Below are 22538 nucleotides of genomic sequence, written 5' to 3'. Positions count from 1 at the left end.
TGCTTCCATTCCAGACAAGCCACAATCTGGATTTATTACCAGGGAGGGGTCAATAGAGACTGATAATCTTTTTCATTTGTTTTCTTTTGGTTGTATCCTGAAAACGAGATACCTAAAATTTCAGAGAAGAAATTAAGTGCAGTATAAGTTCATGACTGTTAGCGAAGCTAATTACTACAAGAAAATTGGAGATCATTCATTAGTCTACTAAGCAAATTAGGTTTGTTAACAGTGATTTATAATGCCAATCCTTGGGCAACTGTGTTGGTCTTTCCAAGTATATGTTTACAGGACCTGACAGTTTATTAACTGTGCTATATCTAAACAGTTTGTCACCAGGGTGCTTTTGTTAAAACGACATTGTGTTTTAAATGGATAAACATTTTTACACTAGCAAAATGCATTCTAAATTTTTGGCTCCTGAAGTCAAGTACTGGGAGATAAGTGAAGTGTCTCAAACTATCTAAGCCTCCAATAACTCTTGTTTACTGCTACAGCTGACTATAGGAAAATGTGACACTTGGAGTTAAAATAGCACTTTTCCTTTTTAACAAGCCCCAGTTGTGTTTTTTAACCTCTTTTCAAATGATACTCTTGGTATTTCACCAAGCTGGAAGTTTCTTATGCATTGGATTGGGAGGCATCTAATTTACAATTTCAGGAAAAAATGGTTTTTAAAGCAGTTACGCAAAGGAATGAGTCCTTTGATCTGAAATACTCTGATTGATCGTCCATAAAACTCCAGGCTAGTTAAATCTATCAAAATAAAGGTTGTGTGGGTATTCAGAGTAAACCTCAGGGTTTGACACTGCCCGTGGCTCGTTTTACAGCTCAGAACAACTAATCCAACATTTCTGTAATTTGGAAATCTCCAACAAGGATAAGACAACTTCCCTTAAAGCCAGTGCCACGAAACAAATTACATTACTTTCTGAAGTCCATGACAGTGACCTGTACACTCTCTCTGGGACTGTCAAGGCACTTTCTGCTAAAGGCTTTACTGCATCATCTCTATGACCAATAGGGATATACTAGCTATAGGACAGAATAAGCTTATAGCCTATTTCTATGTGCTAATGTAAAGTGAACCATGCAAATATAAAACATTGTTCATTATTAATTAATTTAAAGGAGAAGCAGACGTGCTCAGAGATCAATCCTTTCATTGCTGAAGTAAGCAGTAAGGGGACTATGGCCTTGCACTCCTGTGGGTCAGAGGACAGTGGAGAAAGGCAGCAAAGCCAATTAAAAGGGCTGGTCCCATGGGACAGACATTTAGGTGTGAGGCTTGCTAGAATCACACATCTTGGAATACGAGAACAAAAGGCCCTTTAGCAATTATGAAGTCCACTGGCTAGAAAAACTTTTTTTTTCCTCCAAAAAATGATTTGCCTTCTCCAAATCAGAAGGGCTAGAAGACAGGAAGACCGGGCAGAGGGCTGGTTCCCACATCCATGAGGAGCAGCTGGGTTTTCTTCTTACCCACCTCAATTAGAGTTGGCAACAGCTAACAGCAAGGATTCCTGTACAAAGCAAGTATGTAAAAATACTTAGCCTATTCCCTCACAAAAATGCTGGAAAAATGAGAGTGTTAAGGGATTGGTAGCAAATGAAGACATCAATCGATCCTTTCTAACCTGTTTATTTCAGTCGCCAAATTTCTCAATCCCCCTATACCTCATGAAGAAACTAGAAATGGTGTGGAGACAGGAGACAATTTCCACAGGGTGAGCTGGAAGGGTCACCCCATTGTACGGATTCTACCAGTGATTACAGGTTTGCTCCCCCAAATTTAACTTGTAACGTTCACTTCATCAGAGTACACTGCTCATGGCTCACAGATCCTACTGCCAAAATTAGAGTGTTAACAACCAAAGACATTTTTTTTTTTAAATGACAAGAAATAGAAATGGGAAATTATATTTTTAGTCGAAGGCCCTTGATATTAGAGTCTCCTGGTGACTACATGGAAGAGTCAGTCAGAATGTAGATATTTAGTCCAGACCTAAGTCAACCCTCCAGTATAAATAAGATTAATTTCTACTCTTAACAAAACACCTACATAAGTATAGATTCTAGTTTTGCTACTTTACAGGAGATGAATACAGCTCATGATAGTATTTCAAAGGTTACAGTCTAAAACTGTGGCAGCTTTATCATTAGGAAGATCAACTGACTTCATTTGCCCAAATGTTTCTGCACAGTACACAGAGAGCTTCAAAATCATTAGGAATGTCCCAGACTTTTTTTTTTTTTTTTTTTTTTTTTTTTTCCCTTTTAGGGCTGCACCTTCAGCATATGAAAGTTCCCAGGCTAGGGATCAAATGTAAGTTGTAGCTGCAAGTCCACGCCACAGCCATGGCAAAAAGGGATCCAAGCCACAACTGCAACCTACGCCATAGCTCACAGCAAAGCCAGATCCTTAACTCACTGCATGAGGCCAGGGATTGAACCCACATCCTTGTGGATATTAGTCAGGTTCTTAACCTACTAAGCCACAACTGGAACTCCAGCAACATCCTAGATTTTAAGTTGAGTGATGGGCTCCGAGGTTTTTGTTTTATTATGATGATGAAAACAACACAGTCCTTAAAAATTTTATATTAAATACTATATAATAAACCATTTTAGTAATGTGCTAACTTTGGGCACAGGGTACCTCTGAGGCTGCTTTAAATCTGCTTAGGTGATTGACTAGGTCACTGCTAGGGGTCGCTTAGGGAAATTACATGTACAACCACATCACAAAGACATCTTGTGACAAGCACACAGCTGAATTTTCAGGACATATTAAAAGTTCTCGCAAGCGAACTTTTTTGTATGTTTTTATGTAAATCTAAATTTGGTTGGCAATGTTTTGTTCCTGCTGTTATTTTGGCCACCTCTTGAAACTATCACTGATGAGAGATGAAATTTCTAACTACCTACGCTAACTTCTAAACTCCGTATCTTCCTAAAATAGAATCTCTTCTTCCCGGCATTCCTATTCCAAGTAGAGGAGCAGCACAGCCATCAGTACGTGGTGTGACACCTTTATGATTTTTAATAGTTCACTAAATCAAGTTCAGGTCTCTCTATAAACCGTCTCCTTCCCACTCACTCAACTCCTTCCCTGGCTTTGTTCCACATTCCCAGTAAATAACCTACCTAAGTCTGGCTTTTTTCCAAAAAACATGATACAGTCAAACCAATTCCACATGATGATGCTGTTTCTCTGTGCTTTTGTCTCTGTTGCTCCCTCTGCCTCAAACTTCGTTCCACCTTTTCTTTATCTGTTGCAAATCTAAACATCCATCAAGTTCTGCACAATTTAAGCCTCCTACAATGAATTGACCCTAATACATAGTGCCAGGTTCTCACATTTCTCTTGACCTGATCAATTTCCTTTGTATCAAATTCAACTACATATCCAGGATTTGAGGGCCAAGCTTACATCTTATTTATCTTAAGAACTAAGAATAGATCTTTAACACACACTTGACAATTAAAGTGAATTGAATATCCCATCTGGTGAGCTCTTTTCTAACTTAATCTTTACCAGTGGGTCCAAAAGCCCCAATTATGACTGGAGATGACTAATGAAATTCAGCTTTTAAAAATGTCCATTAAAATAGGAGCTTGTCAGTAATTAAATAAGGGCCAATAACTCCCTTACTCAGAGTTAATTACTAATACAAATGTTGGAGTCTTATTTGAGGGACATGTGAAAAATACCCAGGGTTATTTATTTTAAGTATGAACACTCAAAAGTTAGGAATAAATACCTGAGTGACAAAATGCCCTCCCATCATCCTTCGCAGGTACAGGCAGGTGAGGAGTAAGACTACTTCGGGTGGGGCTGCAGCCAAGGCCAGGTTGCTGTATTGGCACTTTTTAAAGTTCAAACCCACAGAAACATTATAAAGTCTAAGAATGTCAGGTTCCAAGGTAACACTGGGAATCTACAGCCCCAAACCTCTCATTTAAACACTAGGGGAAAGTATGTAAAAGTATCACAAAGGAAAGGATCTGGGTTTAGGGAAAACTAAATTCCTTCGGAGAGGAGCCACCGCTTTTTACTTCCATAACCCATCACCCAGAATAGTGCCTGACAGAGATGGTGCTTAAAATATTTACTGAAAGACCAAAACAAAACAAAACAAAACAAAACAAAAAAAACCTGCCTGTTTAAAGAAAAGCCCAGTCTATTAAGTAAACAATTTTTTTGTTGGTATTGTCTTTTTGTCTTTTAGGGCCATACCCGCGGCATATGGAGGTTCCCAGGCTAGGGGTCTAATCAGAGCTGTAGCCCACGCCAGAGCCACTCAATGCAGGATCTGAGCCACGTCTGCAACCTACACCACATCTCACGGCAACGCCGGATCATTAACCCACTGAGCAAGGCCAAGGATCGAACCCGCATCCTTATGGATGCTAGCCGGGATCATTAACCACTCAGCCAAGACGGGAATGTCAAGTAAACAATTTTTTTTAAAGTCTGATCTTTTCAAAGAAACTCAGTCCACTCTTACCTAACAGTAAAATTCACTCTGAGATTTTAAAAAGAAGAAACTATGGTCATAAAATACCACAATAAGTTTTGAGAGTTACACAACTTAACAGGGTTTATGTTAAAAAAAAAGAAAAATTTACGGCAAAGAATTTATTCCTTATACGACCTTATAACTTTGGATGGAAAACCACAGGTCAATATTTTGTACCTCTTGCCTGTGACTAGCATTACCAACCCAATTTCTCAAGTAGTTCAACTGCACAGGACAACAGTGATAACACAAATCCCGTTTAAGATGTGTACCGCTACAAAATGCTCCTTTATTATAAAACGTGGTAGTTTTTTTAAATTGTTAGGTAGAAATGGGTTGGTTTGCTTGATAATCAAAGACTGTATGTTGCCAGATAGGGTCTAACAAAGGAGAATGAAAAATATTAGTTGAGAACCATTAAGAAAAAACTCTGGATCACTGGAGTTTACAAAAGTATATCCAAGCTGTTTGAGGTAATGTGCCTGAGACACTTAAATTCAAAATGGGAAGAAGGCTGAAAGTTATTGTGAAGCAGGCAGGACATGTCACTAAATAAAGGAATAGAGAGGATCGGGTTCAGTCTGACAAGTAACTTCCTGCTATACCAACGACAGCTCCCAACTACCGGCATAAGGAATCAAGTGCTTAGAAAGAAAGAGTCCAGATCTTTCCTGTGATGACACACTAGCCCACTGGCAACCCTGAAATGTTTTCACTGGTCTTTTCACACCACTGCTTTCAGTTACCTCATTCAGGTATGCTGGTGCAGCCACTTTTCTTTGTGGTGACAGAGATCAGCAAACATGGGACATAATTTCATAAACCTGAATATGTGGAACAAGTCTTTCTTAACTTCTCAGACCAAAGCCCAGAGCTATCGGCAGGCTTTATTTAAATGCCTCAGTCTAAGGTAGAAAATTAACAAATAACTTTAAGAGACAAATGAAACACCATAATATGTGGACAGCTTCTAGGGTAGTTCAGTCCAACCGCATCATGATCAAAAAGGACCACAGAAAAAGCATTCCATCTTTGTTTTATGTTCATATATGGAGCAAACTGGTATACAGCTGAACAGACACAAAATCCTAGGCTCCTGAGTTGGCAATGAGAAGACTGCAATGAGAAGAAAATATTTCTAACCTATAGGTACAAATTACAAAATTTACTTTATATCATGAGTTTCTAGTGGTTATCTTCTATCACCAAAACATCGCATAACCACGTAATGAGGGCAATTTTATGCCATCACATACTACAGCGGGAATAACAGAAGCGAACATTATTTGTTATTATTGAGAGATGTTCTGTGTGCACTAAATATCTCACTGAAAATTCACACATCTATTAGGTAGGGAGAGATGAGGAAACCGACTCAGAGATCTCGAAGACATGACCCAAGGTCACACAAGTAGTTTTCAGATGATTCCAAGCTTGAAATTATATACTACGCATAAGAAAAACTTCAAATGCATGTAAAAGAAGATAATCTAGCCCAAAACATTTAAAATGAAAAGAAAACGTGCTCACTGCATTAATGCTTAAAAAAAAAAAAGAAAATCCTACACACTCCAACAAGTTCTGGCATGCTTGCCAAAAAAAATTAAAAAGCAAATAGATTCCAACCAGTCTATACTTTCATTTATATTTAGAATATGAGCTGGGCATGAGAATGTAATGAATATATATGTGTCTCTCTGTGTGTATAACACCCACATTATTCATGAGCTCACAAAAATGTGAAAAGTTTGTTCCAATCCTTCTCTATTTTGTCTACTTTAAGAATGCTTTGCAATATGCTTATGTAAATACTGATTTTAGCTGCTGTTCTCATTTCTCAAATCTTCAGCTTATAAATGGATTGGAAAAGTGACAGACCTAAGCAGACATCTTTGGAACACAAAACCAAGGAGATATAAACAAATACAACTAAATCAAAAACAAAGACTTCTTCTTCAAACCCTTTAACTTACCACTACTGATCAATGAAAAGAAATGCAAGAAAGTAAAATATACTGGCTGTGGCTAAGGTACACACACGTCTACGTATGAGTGTGCACGCACACGTGCTTGTGAATATAGCTGGGCATCTATTTTATTAGCTCACGATGATCAGCATTTTACCTTGGTTCACTAAAAGCTCTAAAGGAGCATATGGTCTAAAGGAAAGAAAACTTCAAAGGTACAGTAATGTTGCGGTATGGGAGAGTATTTAGGAAAACAGTTCCGGGTTGTTAAACTCAAAAGAAAGGCGAGTGAGTGCCTTCTGTTTCCTTACACCAGAATTCACATTATGGTTCCACTGCACTGGTAGCTCATTGACTCTGCAGGTGATTTGCCTCCGTCCATACTTCAAAGAGATGCTGAAGAGGATTAAGGATAAAGTCAAAATATCACCACCACTTACCTGATGCTAAGCCTTCATTACAGACTCAAGGAAAGGTTATTATGACATCACAGATCAGAGACCCCAGTGCAGAGAACATGTCAGTATAAAACGACTAAAAGTTGTGAACCTACTATTTCTACTTAGAAGTGTGAAACTCACCAATGCTGAAGTTAGTACCTGAAATTAAGCATTACATGTGATACTGGTGAGATGAAAACTGAAACAGAAGACACTTTTTGATGAGGACTTGGCAACAGTATCAATGGATTGTGCACTCTGATAACATAATAATCTGTTATTGAAAACACATTCTAAGTAGAACATTTTTGTCATAGTTCAGAGCAGAACATACATCTGGTGCATATCTTCTCCATGTAAGCTATAATACTCTAGATTTTTTTTAATATATAAGGAAAGAAATATTAAGAATAATTTTTCCAAAATAAGAAAACTTTTATACCCATCCAACACTGTGTAAGAGTAAACATTATTTGAGATCCATAATTGCAAAGACTCTTTATTCATAAGACTCCATCATTAGAGAATCAAAATAAACATTCCTGGAGTTGGAGAGAAAAATAAGTGACTGAAAGCATAATAAAAGTCTTGATGCTTTTCGGGGTGACTTTCTTCTTTCAGAGTGCTCATACTGACAATAAATAATTAGAATGTTCCATCTAGAAATGATGAAAGGCTACGTCAGTAGCACTGGCCTTCTTCTACTGAAGAAAGCAAAAAGGGAGGATTTCGTTTTTGGATAGAGAATAAACATTGGCAGTCTCCAGATTTTACTTCCAGCATCTCAACCCACATCCAGCCTGGTGTGAAGAGATGGCAGATGGGACTACTTCTGTTATTTCGACTGCTGAAGCAGGATCCTGTTTCAGCATCCTGCTTGTTTCTGTAAGCATGAATATTCAACCACAATAAGGACCAAGGATAAGTGCTGACTGTATGAGGCAGGTACCAAAAAAATTTTCTTATCCGTTTTGTCCTCATATCATAGATTAAGACAAAAAAAAGTCAGCATTTAGAAAATGCCACTTCTTCCAAGTTTGGAAAACACTTACTCAATGAAATGGTGCTCATGCTCATATATTTATCCTAAATGTATGGAGAGAAATGTGTGGGCAGAAGAAAACCAGGGTAATGAGCATTTTGGAGGGAAGAAATTTAAATGCAATAAAACCGAATCAGTAATACTTTCTGCTTTATTTTCATTATTTTCTCAGAAAATGAGGAGTAGACATTAGAGTTATCACTGTTCAACATTCAGAACAAATCAGATTCTTTTAAATTCCTGACATGCCTTTAAATACCACAACAAATGTCTACCCTGGCATATCATCCTGTTGTGTAAATAATGGCTAGGTGTAATTCTTTTTTACTTATACCCTGAAAAGTATTATGGAGCCCAACAAGGGCAATTTAGCTATAAACAAAAGAAAGGCAGTGATCACTTCTTTGTAAATGAGAAGTACTGTCATAAGCCCTGAGATATGTCACCATCCACACTCTTCCCAAATGACAGAGAATATGGTCTTGAAATAAACATTTCTATTTCCTAAAAAGAGGAGTTTTAACGATTTGCTGAAAGAAATCAAAAGGCCACCTACTCAGACTGTGAAGGAAAACATCCATTAAAACACCACCCCTCGTCGAAATTAAAAAGGCAATTCACTGGGCATGTGGGGAAGGTCTTCAAGTGAATAAATAGGCCTCACTGCATAACTGAGTTCCATCCCCCCGCGGGATACTCCTCACTAACAAAACAATTTAGTAGGAAGGAGGTACGAGCCAGTCAGGTTTTCCTGTACCCCCTCACACTGCCAGGTAAGGCGCAACAGTGCTGGGTGTTGAGAACCAGACACACATCTCAGATGGACCTGGGATGCCTAGAGCCAGGCAGGTTGTGCATTTTTAAAATAAAACAACTGTTAGTCAAAGGATGGACATCAGTCTGCTCTTTAGGACCGAGTGGGGATTTTTCGGATTTTTTTTTTTTCACATCCTAATGAGCATACATTACACAAGTAAATCAATGCCAAAGCGAGGCACACATGTGAAAGTTGAGATAAACTTACGAAGTAGCCTGTTCCCAAGCTGGAAGGAGCTGAACTCTGCAAGAAAGCATAGAGACAAAGTGGAAAATCAGCAACGGTTTTTAACACGTTCCAATCCACACAGCTCATTACCAGCCCTTCGCAGGCTTTTCATCACTACACCACATCGCCAGTGTACTCGGCCCCTTGTCATCTGCTACTGATACAAACACCGTGTTGCTTAATTTTCCCCTTTACATCTCTCAACAACTCAGAGATGCTAACGTGCTATTTACTGAATTCCAAGCTTCTGCGGTGGACGTAATTGCCAATTTATTTGACAGGCAGCTGGGTAATGAATTAATGATGGCATTTCGCCCTGCACTGAGACTAAACAGACACGCATCAGCCTGCCTCCCTGACTTGCTGACATTCAATGCCCTGGTCTCAAGCTACTCAGTTTTGTGGCCGCAAAGGGGCAGGCAAAAGGAAAAAGCCCAGACTGACTGGAAAATAAAAAGCCCAGTGGGTTTGGATGACTTTTCCAGTGTATGACCCACTTGCCAGTTTATTCCCTAAAGGCCCCAGTTAGTACACACAGAGCGCGTTTCAAAAATGAGACATTTTGTAAACATAATTAGTAGACTAAAATGCAAAGAATGTGTGGGTAAAGGGAAGCAGTGAAAGGCACCATTTTTCTAAAGGTTTTAGTCACAAAAATGATCATTTTAGGCTTCCATCGTTCTCATATGCACAGAGCACTATAAAACAGTACTGCTAAAAGGTATGCAGGGCATCACTTATTTGGGGAAAGAGACCCCCCCGCCCCTGCAAATAACTTGGTTTGTGCTTTAAACTTGTCTGTGTATGTTTATTTCTTTTTCCCCTAAACCTCTCATTATAGATTATTTAATTTTTAGTGTTCTCTATGAACAAGAGAGGTCCCAAATAAGCTTGAAACCAAATGAATGCTAATGCTGAGGCAGTCTTCAGGTCTCAGCTAAGCATCTTTGCAGCAGCAAGGCCTGTCCCAGCCTAACTTGGGTTGACTGTTACACCTTCCTTGGAGGGACCCCAACTTCTGTGGCCATGCAACAGTTACTCAGGTGACCTCTAACTCTTCCACCTAAAGTCCTGGCCCTGCTCTGTAAACCACAGGTCAACTCATCGTTGCCTTCTCAGAGCTTAGCTCAATGTCTTATACACAGATGCATGTAGTGTTCGTTGAGTTAATGTATAAATGAATGAATGAATGGACTGTATGCTAGAGAGGGAGGGGTCAGGTGAATTTAATAGCTCCAAAAATACAGTAGATGTGATTCTTGATTTCACACTGGTTTTAAGGAGAAAAAAAAAAAATGCCGTTCTGTAAGTACAAACAGCATCTGCATCAAACAAGGACAGTATGTTCCAGGGCATTCTTTTTTTTTTTTTTTTTGTCTTTTTAGGGTGGCACCTGCAGCATATGGAGGTTCCCAGGTTAGGGGTTAAAATAGAGCAGAAGCTGCCAGCCTGCACCACAGCCATAGCAAAGCATGATCTGAGCTGCATATGTGACCTACACCATAGCTCACAGCAACTCCGGATCCTTCACCCACTGAGCGAGGCCAGGGATCGAACCCACGTCCTCATGGATGCTAGTGAGGCTCGTTAACTGCTGAGCCATGAGGGGAACTCCCAGGGCATTCTTAAATGCAGTCCCCAAAGCAAAACTTTCTTTCCCTTAGTGTTCCAGACAAGCTTGGGGGGATAAAGAACACTAGATGTGTGATCCTGCAGGCTGGACTTGATTTTTAAAAATCCTGCTATGTTCTTGATCTCATAAACAGTGTGTAGGAAGAGCCACAGTAGTCATGGAGACAGCGCCTCAGAGCAGTGATTAGCCATGTAACGGCACCATCCGTTTTCGGCACCCACACCCGTCTGTGGAGCAGAGGAAGGCAAAAGCCAAGTTAGGACTCCACCAGCCTGGTGTCATGCCCCTGGGAGGTAAACTCATTTTAGGATGAATTACTCAGGGAAAGCATGGGGTTTGTTTATTTCAGTATCTCTCCCCTTTCTGCAAATGTATTTTATCCCAGGAGCAGAAGGACCCCTTCCAACCCACCTCCCCATCCCCACAGACATATCATCTTATTGTATACCAAAGAAAATTACATCCTTCAGGTCTAGGGAAGCTCTGTTATACTCATTTTGCATATATATTGTACATTACTCAGGGAGCTGGGTGGAGAAGAGAGCTTTGTTGTGCATATTTGTTCTGGCTATTGTTTATGCAGGTCTGACTGAATGAGGGAACAGTGGGTATCATTTCAATTTCTGATGTCAACATCAAATTACTTATTTAATTTCATGCCTGGCGAAGCATTGTATAGCTACACGCAGAATCATTTCACTTCATTTGTTATGCTGTGTTTTCGTGGCGATTGGCTTGCCTTCCAACTGACAGCTTTAATTACGACATGAATTTGATTGCACTGCCGAGGAATTAACATAATGCAACAAAGCATTTAAGCACCATGCCTTATAACATCCCCCCAACACACACACACAAGCATGCACAAACAGACAGACACATGAAGAAACACAGACACTAGATCCTCATGTACTCTAAAGGTCTGCTGGAGTTTCAGCATTTGCTAGAAAGCATGTAGAACCTGAGAGTCAGAGACTACCCACATTTGCCAATGCACTGTATTCACCTTTTTTGTTTTTTTCAAAGCAGAAAATTATTTGTGGCATTAAGTTATAATTCCTGGACCTGGCAGAAAACTTCTAATCTACTTTCGCCAAATGTCCATGGCATTGATATTTCCTCCGTTCTAACTCCCTTCTCCACTATATTTTTCTTGGCTAGTTGCCAGCTCCCTTCAACCGTCACTGGAGAATTTGAACAGAAACATCTCTGCTGTAAAGAGCTTTCTCCTTTGCCAGTTCTATAAGCCCAAGAATCTAGGTATGGCCCTGTGTTCAGGAGAACACCATTCCTGGTCACCAACAGGACCTGCACCATCAGACGGAGGGGGAATACAAGTTCCAAGACCAGCAAAAGGGCAGGCGTCAGGGTTTCACTGATGTTCTCGGGACACATACCACATCCCTGAGGTCTTGCGATCCAAAAAAGCCCAGAAAAGTCTTGCTCATTCATTCCCAACCTAAGTCTGTATCTAAATATAGCTGCAAATGCTTAACAGCCTTAACATTTTTCCAACTCAGAAATTCCACAAACACCTGAAACCATGCGCCACAACTGATTATATACACAAAAATGGAATAAATGTTTAAAAGCAGCTTTTCTGTTGTTAGAAATGTATTATGTTGGTGATTTGTTTACAGAGGAGCATTTAGGGATTGTTATCGCTTTCTCGTGTTATAGGCCAAGAGACAGACGCGAAGAGGTAAAGCAGAAAGGTGGTGCTTAGCAAAGCAGAGAGGTGATGCTGCCCTGACCACTGAACCACAAGATAGAATCAAGCTGATTTTAACTTTTTATGTTTCCCCTACTTATTTATTTATTTTTTTGTCTTTTTGTCTTTTGGGGCCGCACCTGTGGCACAGAGTTTCCTAGGCTAGAGCTGAAGCCGCCAGCCTACTCCAGAGCCATAGCAACACGGGATCTGAGCCATGTCTGCGACCTACACCACAGCTCACAGAAACACCAAATCCTGAACTCACGGAGAGAGGCCAGGGATCAAACCCTCGTCCTCATGGATTCTAGTGGGGCTGAGCCACATGGGAACTCCTGTTCCCCCAATTTATAATGAGGAAGGGTCTTCTGCTTTTCATGCTTGGAGAGAGAAAGCATACTTGGGCCCAACTATACAGCAAGAGTGGCCATAAAATCTAGAAAAGACTATGAGTCAACATGAGGTTTGAAAACAAAAAAGATGTTTTAAAGAAATGTAACAAATTAGAGCATCCTGGATTCAAAAGGTATAAAATAATACCATATGCCCTTGTTTAGGCACATATATCTGTTGAATAATGAAATAGGCTTCATTCTTATATCTTCAAGTGGTAGAGTTGTCAATTCATTCTTATTTTTTTCCATGCAGAAGGTAGAAATGAGAGAAATAGAGAGACCGAGTAAATAGTGTAAGAGAAAGCATTTAGCAGTTTGCATGAGAATATGAGGAAATTCTAGCCAGCTGGCTATCTGATACGTGATTTCCAGGCTCATTATAAGCTATCTCCTGTTTAACATGGTCTTTTCAATCTGCTGGAGTTGTTTTTTTTTTTTGTTTTTTTTTTTTTTTTGCAGATTTGACCACTGCTCCAGCAATCTCTGCAAATTACCCACCTCGATCTCATTATATTGCAAAGGAGAGCTTTCTCACAAACACACTCTGCCTCAATCTCCAAGCTACATGGGCTGCAGGAATAGTAATGGGATGCGCAGTTGAAAGACATTTTCCAGGAAGGAGAATGTTCCTGCTGACATTCAAGTCTACAAGTGGATATTCATTAAATGCTCATTCTACTCGTTCCCACTGCCCCCCACCTGACTTTCTTTCCATCTTTTTCACTAAGTTATCACTGAAGCTACTCATTAAACTCATGAAGTTAACATTTCTGTTTTAACTGCATACTTACAACAAACGGTTTCAAAACGGATTATCCGTCTAAAATGGATGTGCTCCATTCATTCGAGATGGACCGAGAGGCCATGGCTACTATCATGGCTCCCTAAGTATGGGATGGATGTGAGCACCACCCCTAGAGGAAGATGTATGCTCTGACCCTAGGACTTATTTAAATAGAACATTTTGGGGTTTTTTTGGTCTTTTTGCCTTTTCTAGGGCCGCACCCGTGGCATATGGGGGTTCCCAGGCTAGGGGTCGAATCGGAGCTGTAGCCACCGGCCTACAGCTAGAGCCACAGCAACTCGGGATCCAAGCCACATCTGTGACCTACATACACCACAGCTCACGGCAACGCCGGATCCTTAACCCACTGAGCAAGGTCAGGGATCAAACCCGAAACCTCATGGTTCCTAGTTGGATTCATTAACCACTGAGCCACGACGGGAGCTCCCTAAATAGAACATTTTAAAATTCTTCCCAAATCATCAACTGTGTCTGACATCCTTGCCCACCCACCTCCATGTTATACTTCTTTTCTCTCTTGGGAGTAAAAAGCAGAAGGATCAGGCTAGGAATCACTTGGTCAAGTGTGTTCCTGACAGAGGTCACAAGACAAGCTTATTTATGGGTTTTCTGCAGGGTTTTAGAAAACAGTGACAATGAAAAGATTGTAAAATCTTTTTTTTTTTTTTGGTCTTTTTTAGGACTGCACCTGCAGCATATGGAAGTTCTCAGGCTAGGGACTGAATCAGAGCTGTAGCTGCTGGCCTATGCCACAGTGACAGCAATGCCAAATCCAAGCTGGATCTGCAACCTGGCAACGCAGCTCATGGCAATGCCAGATCCTTTAACCCACTGAGCAAGGCCAGGAATCAAACCGGTGTTCTCACAGCTCATGGCAACGCCAGATCCTTTAACCCACTGAGCAAGGCCAGGAATCAAACTGGTGTCCTCACAGCTCATGGCTACGCCAGATCCTTTAACCCACTGAGCAAGGCCAGGAATCAAACTGGTGTCCTCACAGCTCATGGCAACGCCAGATCCTTTAACCCACTGAGCAAGGCCAGGAATCAAACTGGTGTCCTCACAGCTCATGGCAACGCCAGATCCTTTAACCCACTGAGCAAGGCCAGGAATCAAACCGGTGTCCTCACGGAAACTAGTTGGGTTCATTATGCTGAGCCACAATGGGAACTCCAGAACCCAAAATATTAATCCTAAGACATGTGCCTTGGAGATAAGATTACTAATAACTTACAAAGGTCCAAAATACATTTAAATAGGGGTAATTAGGTACTAGTGGAATTCAAGTAAAAATGAGGGGACAACTTGAAAAAAGTATCAGGTATGGAAACGGTCAATTCCAATTTTTACTCTCTGTTATAAACTGCTTCAAATTGTTACCAGCTCTCATCTCTACTCAAAAGCCTTCTGGCTTCTTTCCCATATTTCATTCTTGTTCTCATTTTTATCTGTAGTTCTTCATATAAAAAGCAAATAAAATTTTTAAAGTATAAATTATGACAACATTCCTTTAACATCTTCCAGAAGCTTTTAAAATAACAATCTATACAGGAGTTCCTGTTGTGGCTCAGCAGAAATGAACCCTACTAATATCCATGAGGATGTGGGTTTGACCCCTGGCCTTGCTCAGTGGGTTAAGGCTTTGCTATGAGCTATGGTGCAGGTCACAGATGTGGCTCGGATCCTGCTTTACTGTGGCTGCGGTGTAGGTTGGCAAGTGCAGCTCCAATTCAACCCCTAGCATGGGAACTTCCATATGCTGTAGGTGCAGCCCTAAAAGGCAATAAATAAATAAACAACCTATACAGTGGTTTGAATACTGCCCCTCCCCCACCTAAAATTCATGCCTGCTTAGCACCTCAGAATGTGACTGTGAGGGTTAACTTTATGCATCAATTTGACTAGGCCACGAAGTACCCAGATATTTGGTCAAAGCCTATTCTAGGTATTACTCTGTTTTGGGGTGAGTTTAACATTTAAATCAACAGGCTGAGTAAAGCATACCACTCTCCCTAATGTGGGTGGGCCTGATCCAATCAGTTTAATGAAACAAAAGGTTGATCATATGCAGAATGAGAGGGAATTCCTCTGTCTGCCAGCCTGCCAGCTGCACCTAGAGTTTTTCCCTGCGTCCATACTCTAAGTGAAAACAGACTTTCCCAATCTTTCTGGTTTTCATGCTTCTTGACTCAGTGGAACTAACCATCAGCTCTCCTGGTACCATCTTGCTGAGGGCACATTTTGGGACTTGACAGCCTCCATAATGATCTATACATCCTATTGGTTTTGCTTTTCTAGAGAACCCTGACTGCAGAGTGACCTTGCTGGGAAACAGGGACTTTGCAGAGATAATTTAAGTTGCAGTCATCCTGGGTTAAGATGGGCCCTAAATCCAATGACTGCTCTCCTGGGAAGAAGAGGAGAAGACAAACAGAGCTATACAGGAGACGCCCATGTGAAGACAGAGGCACACAACAAAGCGCTGTCTTTATAAGCCAAGGAACATCAAGGATTCTGAGAAGCCAAGGGTGGAAAAGAAGGACTCTTCTCTGGAGACTTCAGAGAAATCATGGCCCTGCTGCCACCTCAAGGTTGGACTTCTAGCCTTAAAAACTATGAGACAATACATTTCTGTTGTTTCAAGCCATCCAGTTTGCGGCCATTCATTACAGCAACCCAGGAAACAAATACAGCACCCAGCCTCCTTTCCAGGGACCATTAGACATGACGTGACCAGCCCTCACACGCACTCCCTCTAGCCACACTGGCCTTTTTTCTTCCCCTCAAAAACGTCAAGACTGTTCCTGTGACTCAGAGCCTGCTGCCACAGGCTCTTTCTTCCTTTTCGTTACTCAGGCTTCCGTTCAAACACCATCTACACAAGGAGGTCTAATCCAATCACCCCAGTGAAAGTGGCAACACACATACTCTGCCAGCCCTCACTTCTGTTTTGCTTACTTCAAAAAATGTATTATATCAAAACTAACGTTATCATTTGCTCACAGGTTTGCTGTTTGCCTCCCCCGGTGGAGAAGAGGTTTCAAGGGGGCAGAGGCTTCACCTTGTTCACCGCTCAACCTCAAGGGCCCGGAACGACACCTGACACTTAAAAGGTATTTTGTAAATATTTCTGGACAATCACAACACTGACATGTCCAAGAAAACACAGAGAAATAGGATACAAGAAAGGAAAAAGGAATTGGTAGGGAAAGGGGAAATCTGGCAAAAACAGAAAAAGAAGAGAAAGGAGAAAAGAATGTTAACGGGATGTCACAGATCTGGATTAGATTTTCTTCTTAAATACAGGGGCGTTCACTGACGGTGTGGCCTGTTTGCTTCACAGTAAGTAGTAAACCCTGGCCTGCAGTAAAATCTCAGTAAAGCTTTGGGGGCAGGGTGGGAAGAAAGGAGGCGAGAAGAGATGTTTGCAAGGATGGATGGATGACAGCAAGGTGGTACAAGTAAGGCAAGAAAACCTTAATACCTGGGAGATTCGGGATAGAAGAAAGGGCCTCTCAAGAAGCAGTGGAAGAAATCCCTCAAGTGTGATCACATTAAATGGATTACATATCAACAGTACGATGAGATGGAGAAGTGCATAGCACAAGACGTACTAGAATTCCATCGCTTTTCATCTAATTTCCGAAACGTTTCAATTCCTTCAACATCTTGAACATTTTAAACATCATAAATATCTTTCTGCCTTTTCCTAATTAAAATCCGGACCCCAAATTCTTTCACAGAGAGGAGGCATAGCCACGTACCCAACTGAATAAAGCATTAAAGAAGTTTACTCCCACAGGGTAATAGGAAGAGTTTGCTAAGAGGAAGTGGACGCTGGGGCTGGCAGAAAGAAATGGGGTGGGGTGGTGGGGAGTCTGAGACAAGAAAACAAAAGAAACAAAAAATAGGAAGATTTGAAAATTTCTATTATTTAAGAGAAAAAGAGAGGAGTGGTCCAGAAGGAACAAGGATAAGGTACAAACATAGGGTAATAGAGGGAGAGAGGGGATGAAGAGGTAGCTTCATACTTGCTAGAGGTGGGCTCTGCTTACAACCTTCAAGAGTACAGACTTTGTCCAAAGGATTTTTTTTTTTTTAATGGATGTATCCATGGCATATGGAAGTTTCTGGGGCCAGGGACTGAATCTGAGCTGCAGCAACACTGGATCCATTAACCCACTATGCCAGGCTGGGGATCAAACTTGGCACCTCTACAGCAACCCAAGCTGCTGCAGTCAGATTCTTAACTCACTGTGCCAGGGTGGGAATTCCCAAAGGATTTTTTTTTAATTTAAATATAGTTGGTTTACAGTTTTGTGGTTAATATATATATACATTCTTTTTTATATATCCTTCTCCACTTTGGTTTATCACATGATATTGAATATAGTCCCCTGTGCTACATATTAGGACCCTGTTGTCTATCCATTCTATATGTAATAGTTCGTATCTGCTAACCCCAAACTCCCAGTTCATCTCTCCCCCACCACCCTGCTCTGGCAAGTCTGTTCTCTAGGTCTGTGAGTTCATTTGTGTCATATTACTCTACATGTAAGTGATATTACATGGTATTTGTCTTTCTCTTTCATAATCTCTAGGTCCACCTCTTCCTGCAAATGACATTAATTCATTCTTTTTTTATGACTGAGTATTCCATTGTGTATGTGTATCACATCTTTCTTCATTCATGTGTTGATGGACATTTAGGTTGTTTCCATGTCTTGGCTGTCGTGCATAGTTCCACTATGAACACTGGGGTGCATGTATCTTTCTGAATCATCTATGTAATAAATGATGAGGGCATTTGAAGCATCAGTTGTGTCAAGAAGAGGATAAGCACAGCCAAATACCTCTTCAGAAATAAAATTAAATGAAGGAGACTAAGTAAACAGGCTAAGTAAGACAGAGGAAGGAACAGAGCTTGATTTTGAAGATGCTTGCTCTGGGACCCAGTACTGAGACAGGGAAATAAAAAAGAGAAAGTTCAAATTTGAGAAAAAAAGGTAAAGAGACATAGAATAATGAGGATTTTACTTGGGAGGAAGAACGGTTTTGAGATAAGCAGAACTGACCATTACAATGGAATTCAGATTAGAAAGAATAGAGAAGGCTCCTAAGGTGAGCTGTAAATCGGATGCAAAAACAAAGGGAATGGATAATTTTCAGCACAGTGGATGTGCCAAGACCTGTTACAGGATTCAAACACATCATGCCAGGTAATCCTTAAAAGAAACCTAACAAGGTAGATGCAAGGATCCCCATTTCACAGATAAGGAAACCACCGCCTGGAAAAATCAAGTTTTTTTGCTCAGGGTCACATGGACTATAAATAGCAAAACAACAATTGGCTATTGTCTCTTTGTAACAAGTGCCCATGAGCATTTCAAAATGTTAGGCTTTGTTTTATTTACTAAGTTTTTAAGTAAGTTAAGCCTCTGAGTTTCGCCAACTTCCTTGTCTACAAAATTCTGTATAAATCAAAAGCAGTATTTTTCCCCTTGAATAACACATCATGAATATTTATATATTCAATTATTCCCGTTAACGTTTTGCTTAGTGACTAATCTAAACAAGTTACCATGTCTCCTTGATGTGGACAATCTGAGAGTCCTTGTAAACTATTATTCCCTCGTAGCAATATAGTTTGGGGAAACGTCATTTAGAAAAGCCAAGCACATTTGGTATTTAAGCTTTACCCATAAGTCAAATTCTCCAGCCCCACTGGAATTCTTTATTCTAACTCTTTTTGTCTGTCCAATTAAAAAAAAAAAGATGGAATAATATCCTTATAAGTTTCAACTGCCAAAGCTTCTAAAAATATCACTAAAGTGAGTGGAAGACATGAGGCTTTGAGGGAATTTTATCTCAGCTGAAAATCCAGAGTGAGCATTATGGACTGATAGGGACCAAATTCACTCTCCCCATCTTAAGGACCTGAAAAACTAGACAAAATGTGTGAAAAAAAAATGGGGGGGGGGTTTTAAAAATTAGGCAATAGGCAGTCAGGACAGGGATCACAAAGACACAGAAAGCAAATGAGATAACTGTTCTAATTGTCCCAGGTTACCGCCTGGATAAAGTATTCATGCCTTAGGAGGATGGTTGGAAGTGACCCAGGTGGGGCCCAGAAGAACCCGTGTGTTGAGAAGATAGAGAGTTGACAATCAAAGAAAGCCTGGAATTTGCAAAGCAGAGGAGGGAATGAAAGAGAAGTTCAAGTAAGAGAATCAGGAAACCTATAGAATCTGAGTCCCTATCATCATATCCATGGGATAAAATTACCAAAGGCAAGAGAAAGGACCACTGGATAGGAGCAAGTAGAATGGTTCCCAGGGCTAACAGAAGCCATGGAGTAATTGGCATCCCCACAGTCATAGCGGAAAAACCTTGTGACACACATCAGGAATGTGGCAGAGTACTGAGTATTAGGGAAAAATGAGCTTTAGCCTAAAGGCTGTTCTGGATGCTCCACCTAGAAAAGCATAAAAGCAAACATCAGAAAAATTTAAAATACTGTTTCCAAGTGGCATAGTTCCATCTACAATAAAGCTCAAACGTACTTGGGGAAACCAAAAATATCCAGCACTCAACAACAACAAAAAAATTTCACAATGTTTGGCATCAACAAAAAAGTGTCAGGCATGAAAAAAAGCCAGAAAAATACGATCTGTAATAAGAAAAATCAGTCAATACAAAGAGATACAGAAATGACACAAATGACACAATTAGTAGATTAAGGACATTAAAATGGCTAATAACTATTTTTTTCCATATGGTCAAAAAAGTAATAAAAGCACAAGAACGGTGAGGAGAGAAATGGAGATATTATTTTAACAACCCAAACCAGGAGTTCCCGTCGTGGCAAAGTGGTTAACGAATCCGACTAGGAACCATGAGGTTGAGAGTTCAATCCCTGGCCTTGCTCAACGGGTTAAGGATCTGGCGTTGCCGTGAGCTGTGGTGTATGTAGGTCACAGATGTGGCTTGGATCCCGCGTTGCTGTGGCTGTGGCTCTGGCGCAGGCCGGTGGCTACAGCTCCTATTAGACCCCTAGCCTGGGAACCTCCATATGCCGCGGGAGTGACTCAAGAAAAGGCAGTAAGATATATATACAAAAAAAAAGAATAACAACCCAAACCAGTAATGGTCTTGAAATCGATCTCCTCATTCTCTGATAGTCACTAAGATAATTACTAATTCTCTTTAAAGAAAAAATAGGAGGCTCTTTATTCCTTAAAATACCGTGTGGGTAGATGTTGCCTTGATATCAAAAAGAGCTTGATTTGTCAAAGGCTTTCAACACAGAAGATTTTTATTTTATTTTTTCTTGTCATCCTCTTTTTAAAGTAAATTATAGTTAATTTACAATGCTGTGTTAGTTTCAGGTATATAGCAAAATGCTTCAGTTATACATTTATATCTATATATTCTTTTTCAGTTTATTTTCCATTATAGGTGATTACAAGGTATGAGTATTTGTGCTATAAAGTAGATCCTTGTTGTTCATCTATTTTATACATAATAGTGTGTCTATGTTAATCCCAAACTTCTAATTTATCTCTCCCTGCTCCCCTCACAGTATCACCTTTGGTAACCATAAATTTATTTTCTGTCTGTGCATCTATTTCTGTTTTGCGTAAGTTCATCTGTATCATTTTTTTAAGATGTTTATTGTCTTGAGGAACTGCCATGCTGTTTTCCACAGTGGCTACACCATTTTATATTTCCATTAGTATGTACTAGAATTTCAATTTCTTTCTATCTTTGCCAAGGCTTGTTATTTTCCTTTTTTTTAAAAAAAATTTTATAACCATCCTAGTAGCTGTAAAGTGCTATCTTATGGTTTTGATCTGCATTTTCCCAATAACTATAGTGATAAATATCTTTCATGTGTTTACCGGACATTTATATATCTTCTTTGCATAAATGTCTAGTCAAGGTCTTTGCCCATTTTTTTTTTTTTTTTTTTTTTTTTGTCTTTTTGCTATTTCTTAGGCCGCTCCCGCGGCATATTGAGGTTCCCAGGCTAGGAGTCGAATTGGAGCTGCAGCCACCGGCCTACACCAGAGCCACAGCAACGCGGGATCCGAGCCGCATCTGCAACCTATACCACAGCTCACGGCAACGCAGGATCGTTAACCCACTGAGCAAGGGCAGGGACCGAACCCGCAACCTCATGGTTCCTAGTCGGATTCGTTAACCACTGCGCCACGACGGGAACTCCCTTTGCCCATTTTTTAATTTGGTTGTTCATTTTCGTGTTGTTGAGTTTAGAAGTTCTTTACGTATTCTGGATATTAAACTTATGCTAGTTATATAATTTGCAATTTTTTTTCTCCCATTCCATAGATTTTTTTCATTTTCCTGATAATGCCCTTTGATACACAAAAGTTTTTAATTTTGTTGAAGTCTAATTATTTATTTTCCCTTTTCTTGTTCATGCTTTTGATGTCATATCTAAAAATCCACTGCCCAATTCACAGTCCTGAAGAAGTACACATATGTTTTCTTCTAAGAATTTCATGGTTTTAGACCTTATATCTAGGTCATTGATTCACTTTGAGTTAATTTTTGTAAACGGTATAATGCAGGTGTCCAAATGCACTCTTTTGCATAAGGAAATCTAGCTGGCCCAGTACCACCTTTTGAGGAGAAAATTCTTTCCCAAGTGAATGGACATACAACTCATATTAAAAATTAGTATGTGTAACTGGGTCACCATACTGTACAGCAGAAAAAAAAAATTGTATTGGGGGAAATAACAATAAAATTTTTTTAAAATAAATAAATAAAAATAAAAAATAAAAATTAGTTGGCCATAGATGTGTGGGTTATTTCTGAATTCTCAATTCTATTCTATTTGAACATACGCCTACCCTGAGGTCAGTATAATATAGCTTTGATCACTGTAGCTTTGTAGTAAGTTTTGATTTTTTTAATTTTTTAATTTTTTATTTTTGTCTTTTTGCCATTT

At 40.0% G+C, this 22538-nt stretch overlaps 1 protein-coding gene across 8 annotated transcripts in view; it reads right to left on the bottom strand.

Moving 5' to 3' along the window:
- AUTS2 (activator of transcription and developmental regulator AUTS2) overlaps positions 1 to 22538 on the bottom strand; it is a 1184853-nt gene that overhangs the window by 638635 nt on the left and 523680 nt on the right. For all 8 annotated transcript variants that reach the window (XM_085015600.1, XM_085015603.1, XM_085015601.1 and 5 more), the window contains 1 exon segment: positions 8997 to 9032. In XM_085015600.1, the coding sequence (XP_084871726.1) occupies positions 8997 to 9032 (36 nt within the window).

The sequence above is a fragment of the Sus scrofa genome, chromosome 3 (assembly GCF_054392235.1).
Source record: "Sus scrofa isolate SSC_HxYL_T2T_F1_AM1 chromosome 3, Sscrofa_HxYL_maternal_Yorkshire_Landrace_v2.0, whole genome shotgun sequence".
NCBI lineage: Eukaryota > Metazoa > Chordata > Mammalia > Artiodactyla > Suidae > Sus > Sus scrofa.
The sequence above is the reverse complement of the archived record's forward strand: the minus strand, read 5'-3'. Positions and strand labels throughout refer to the sequence as shown.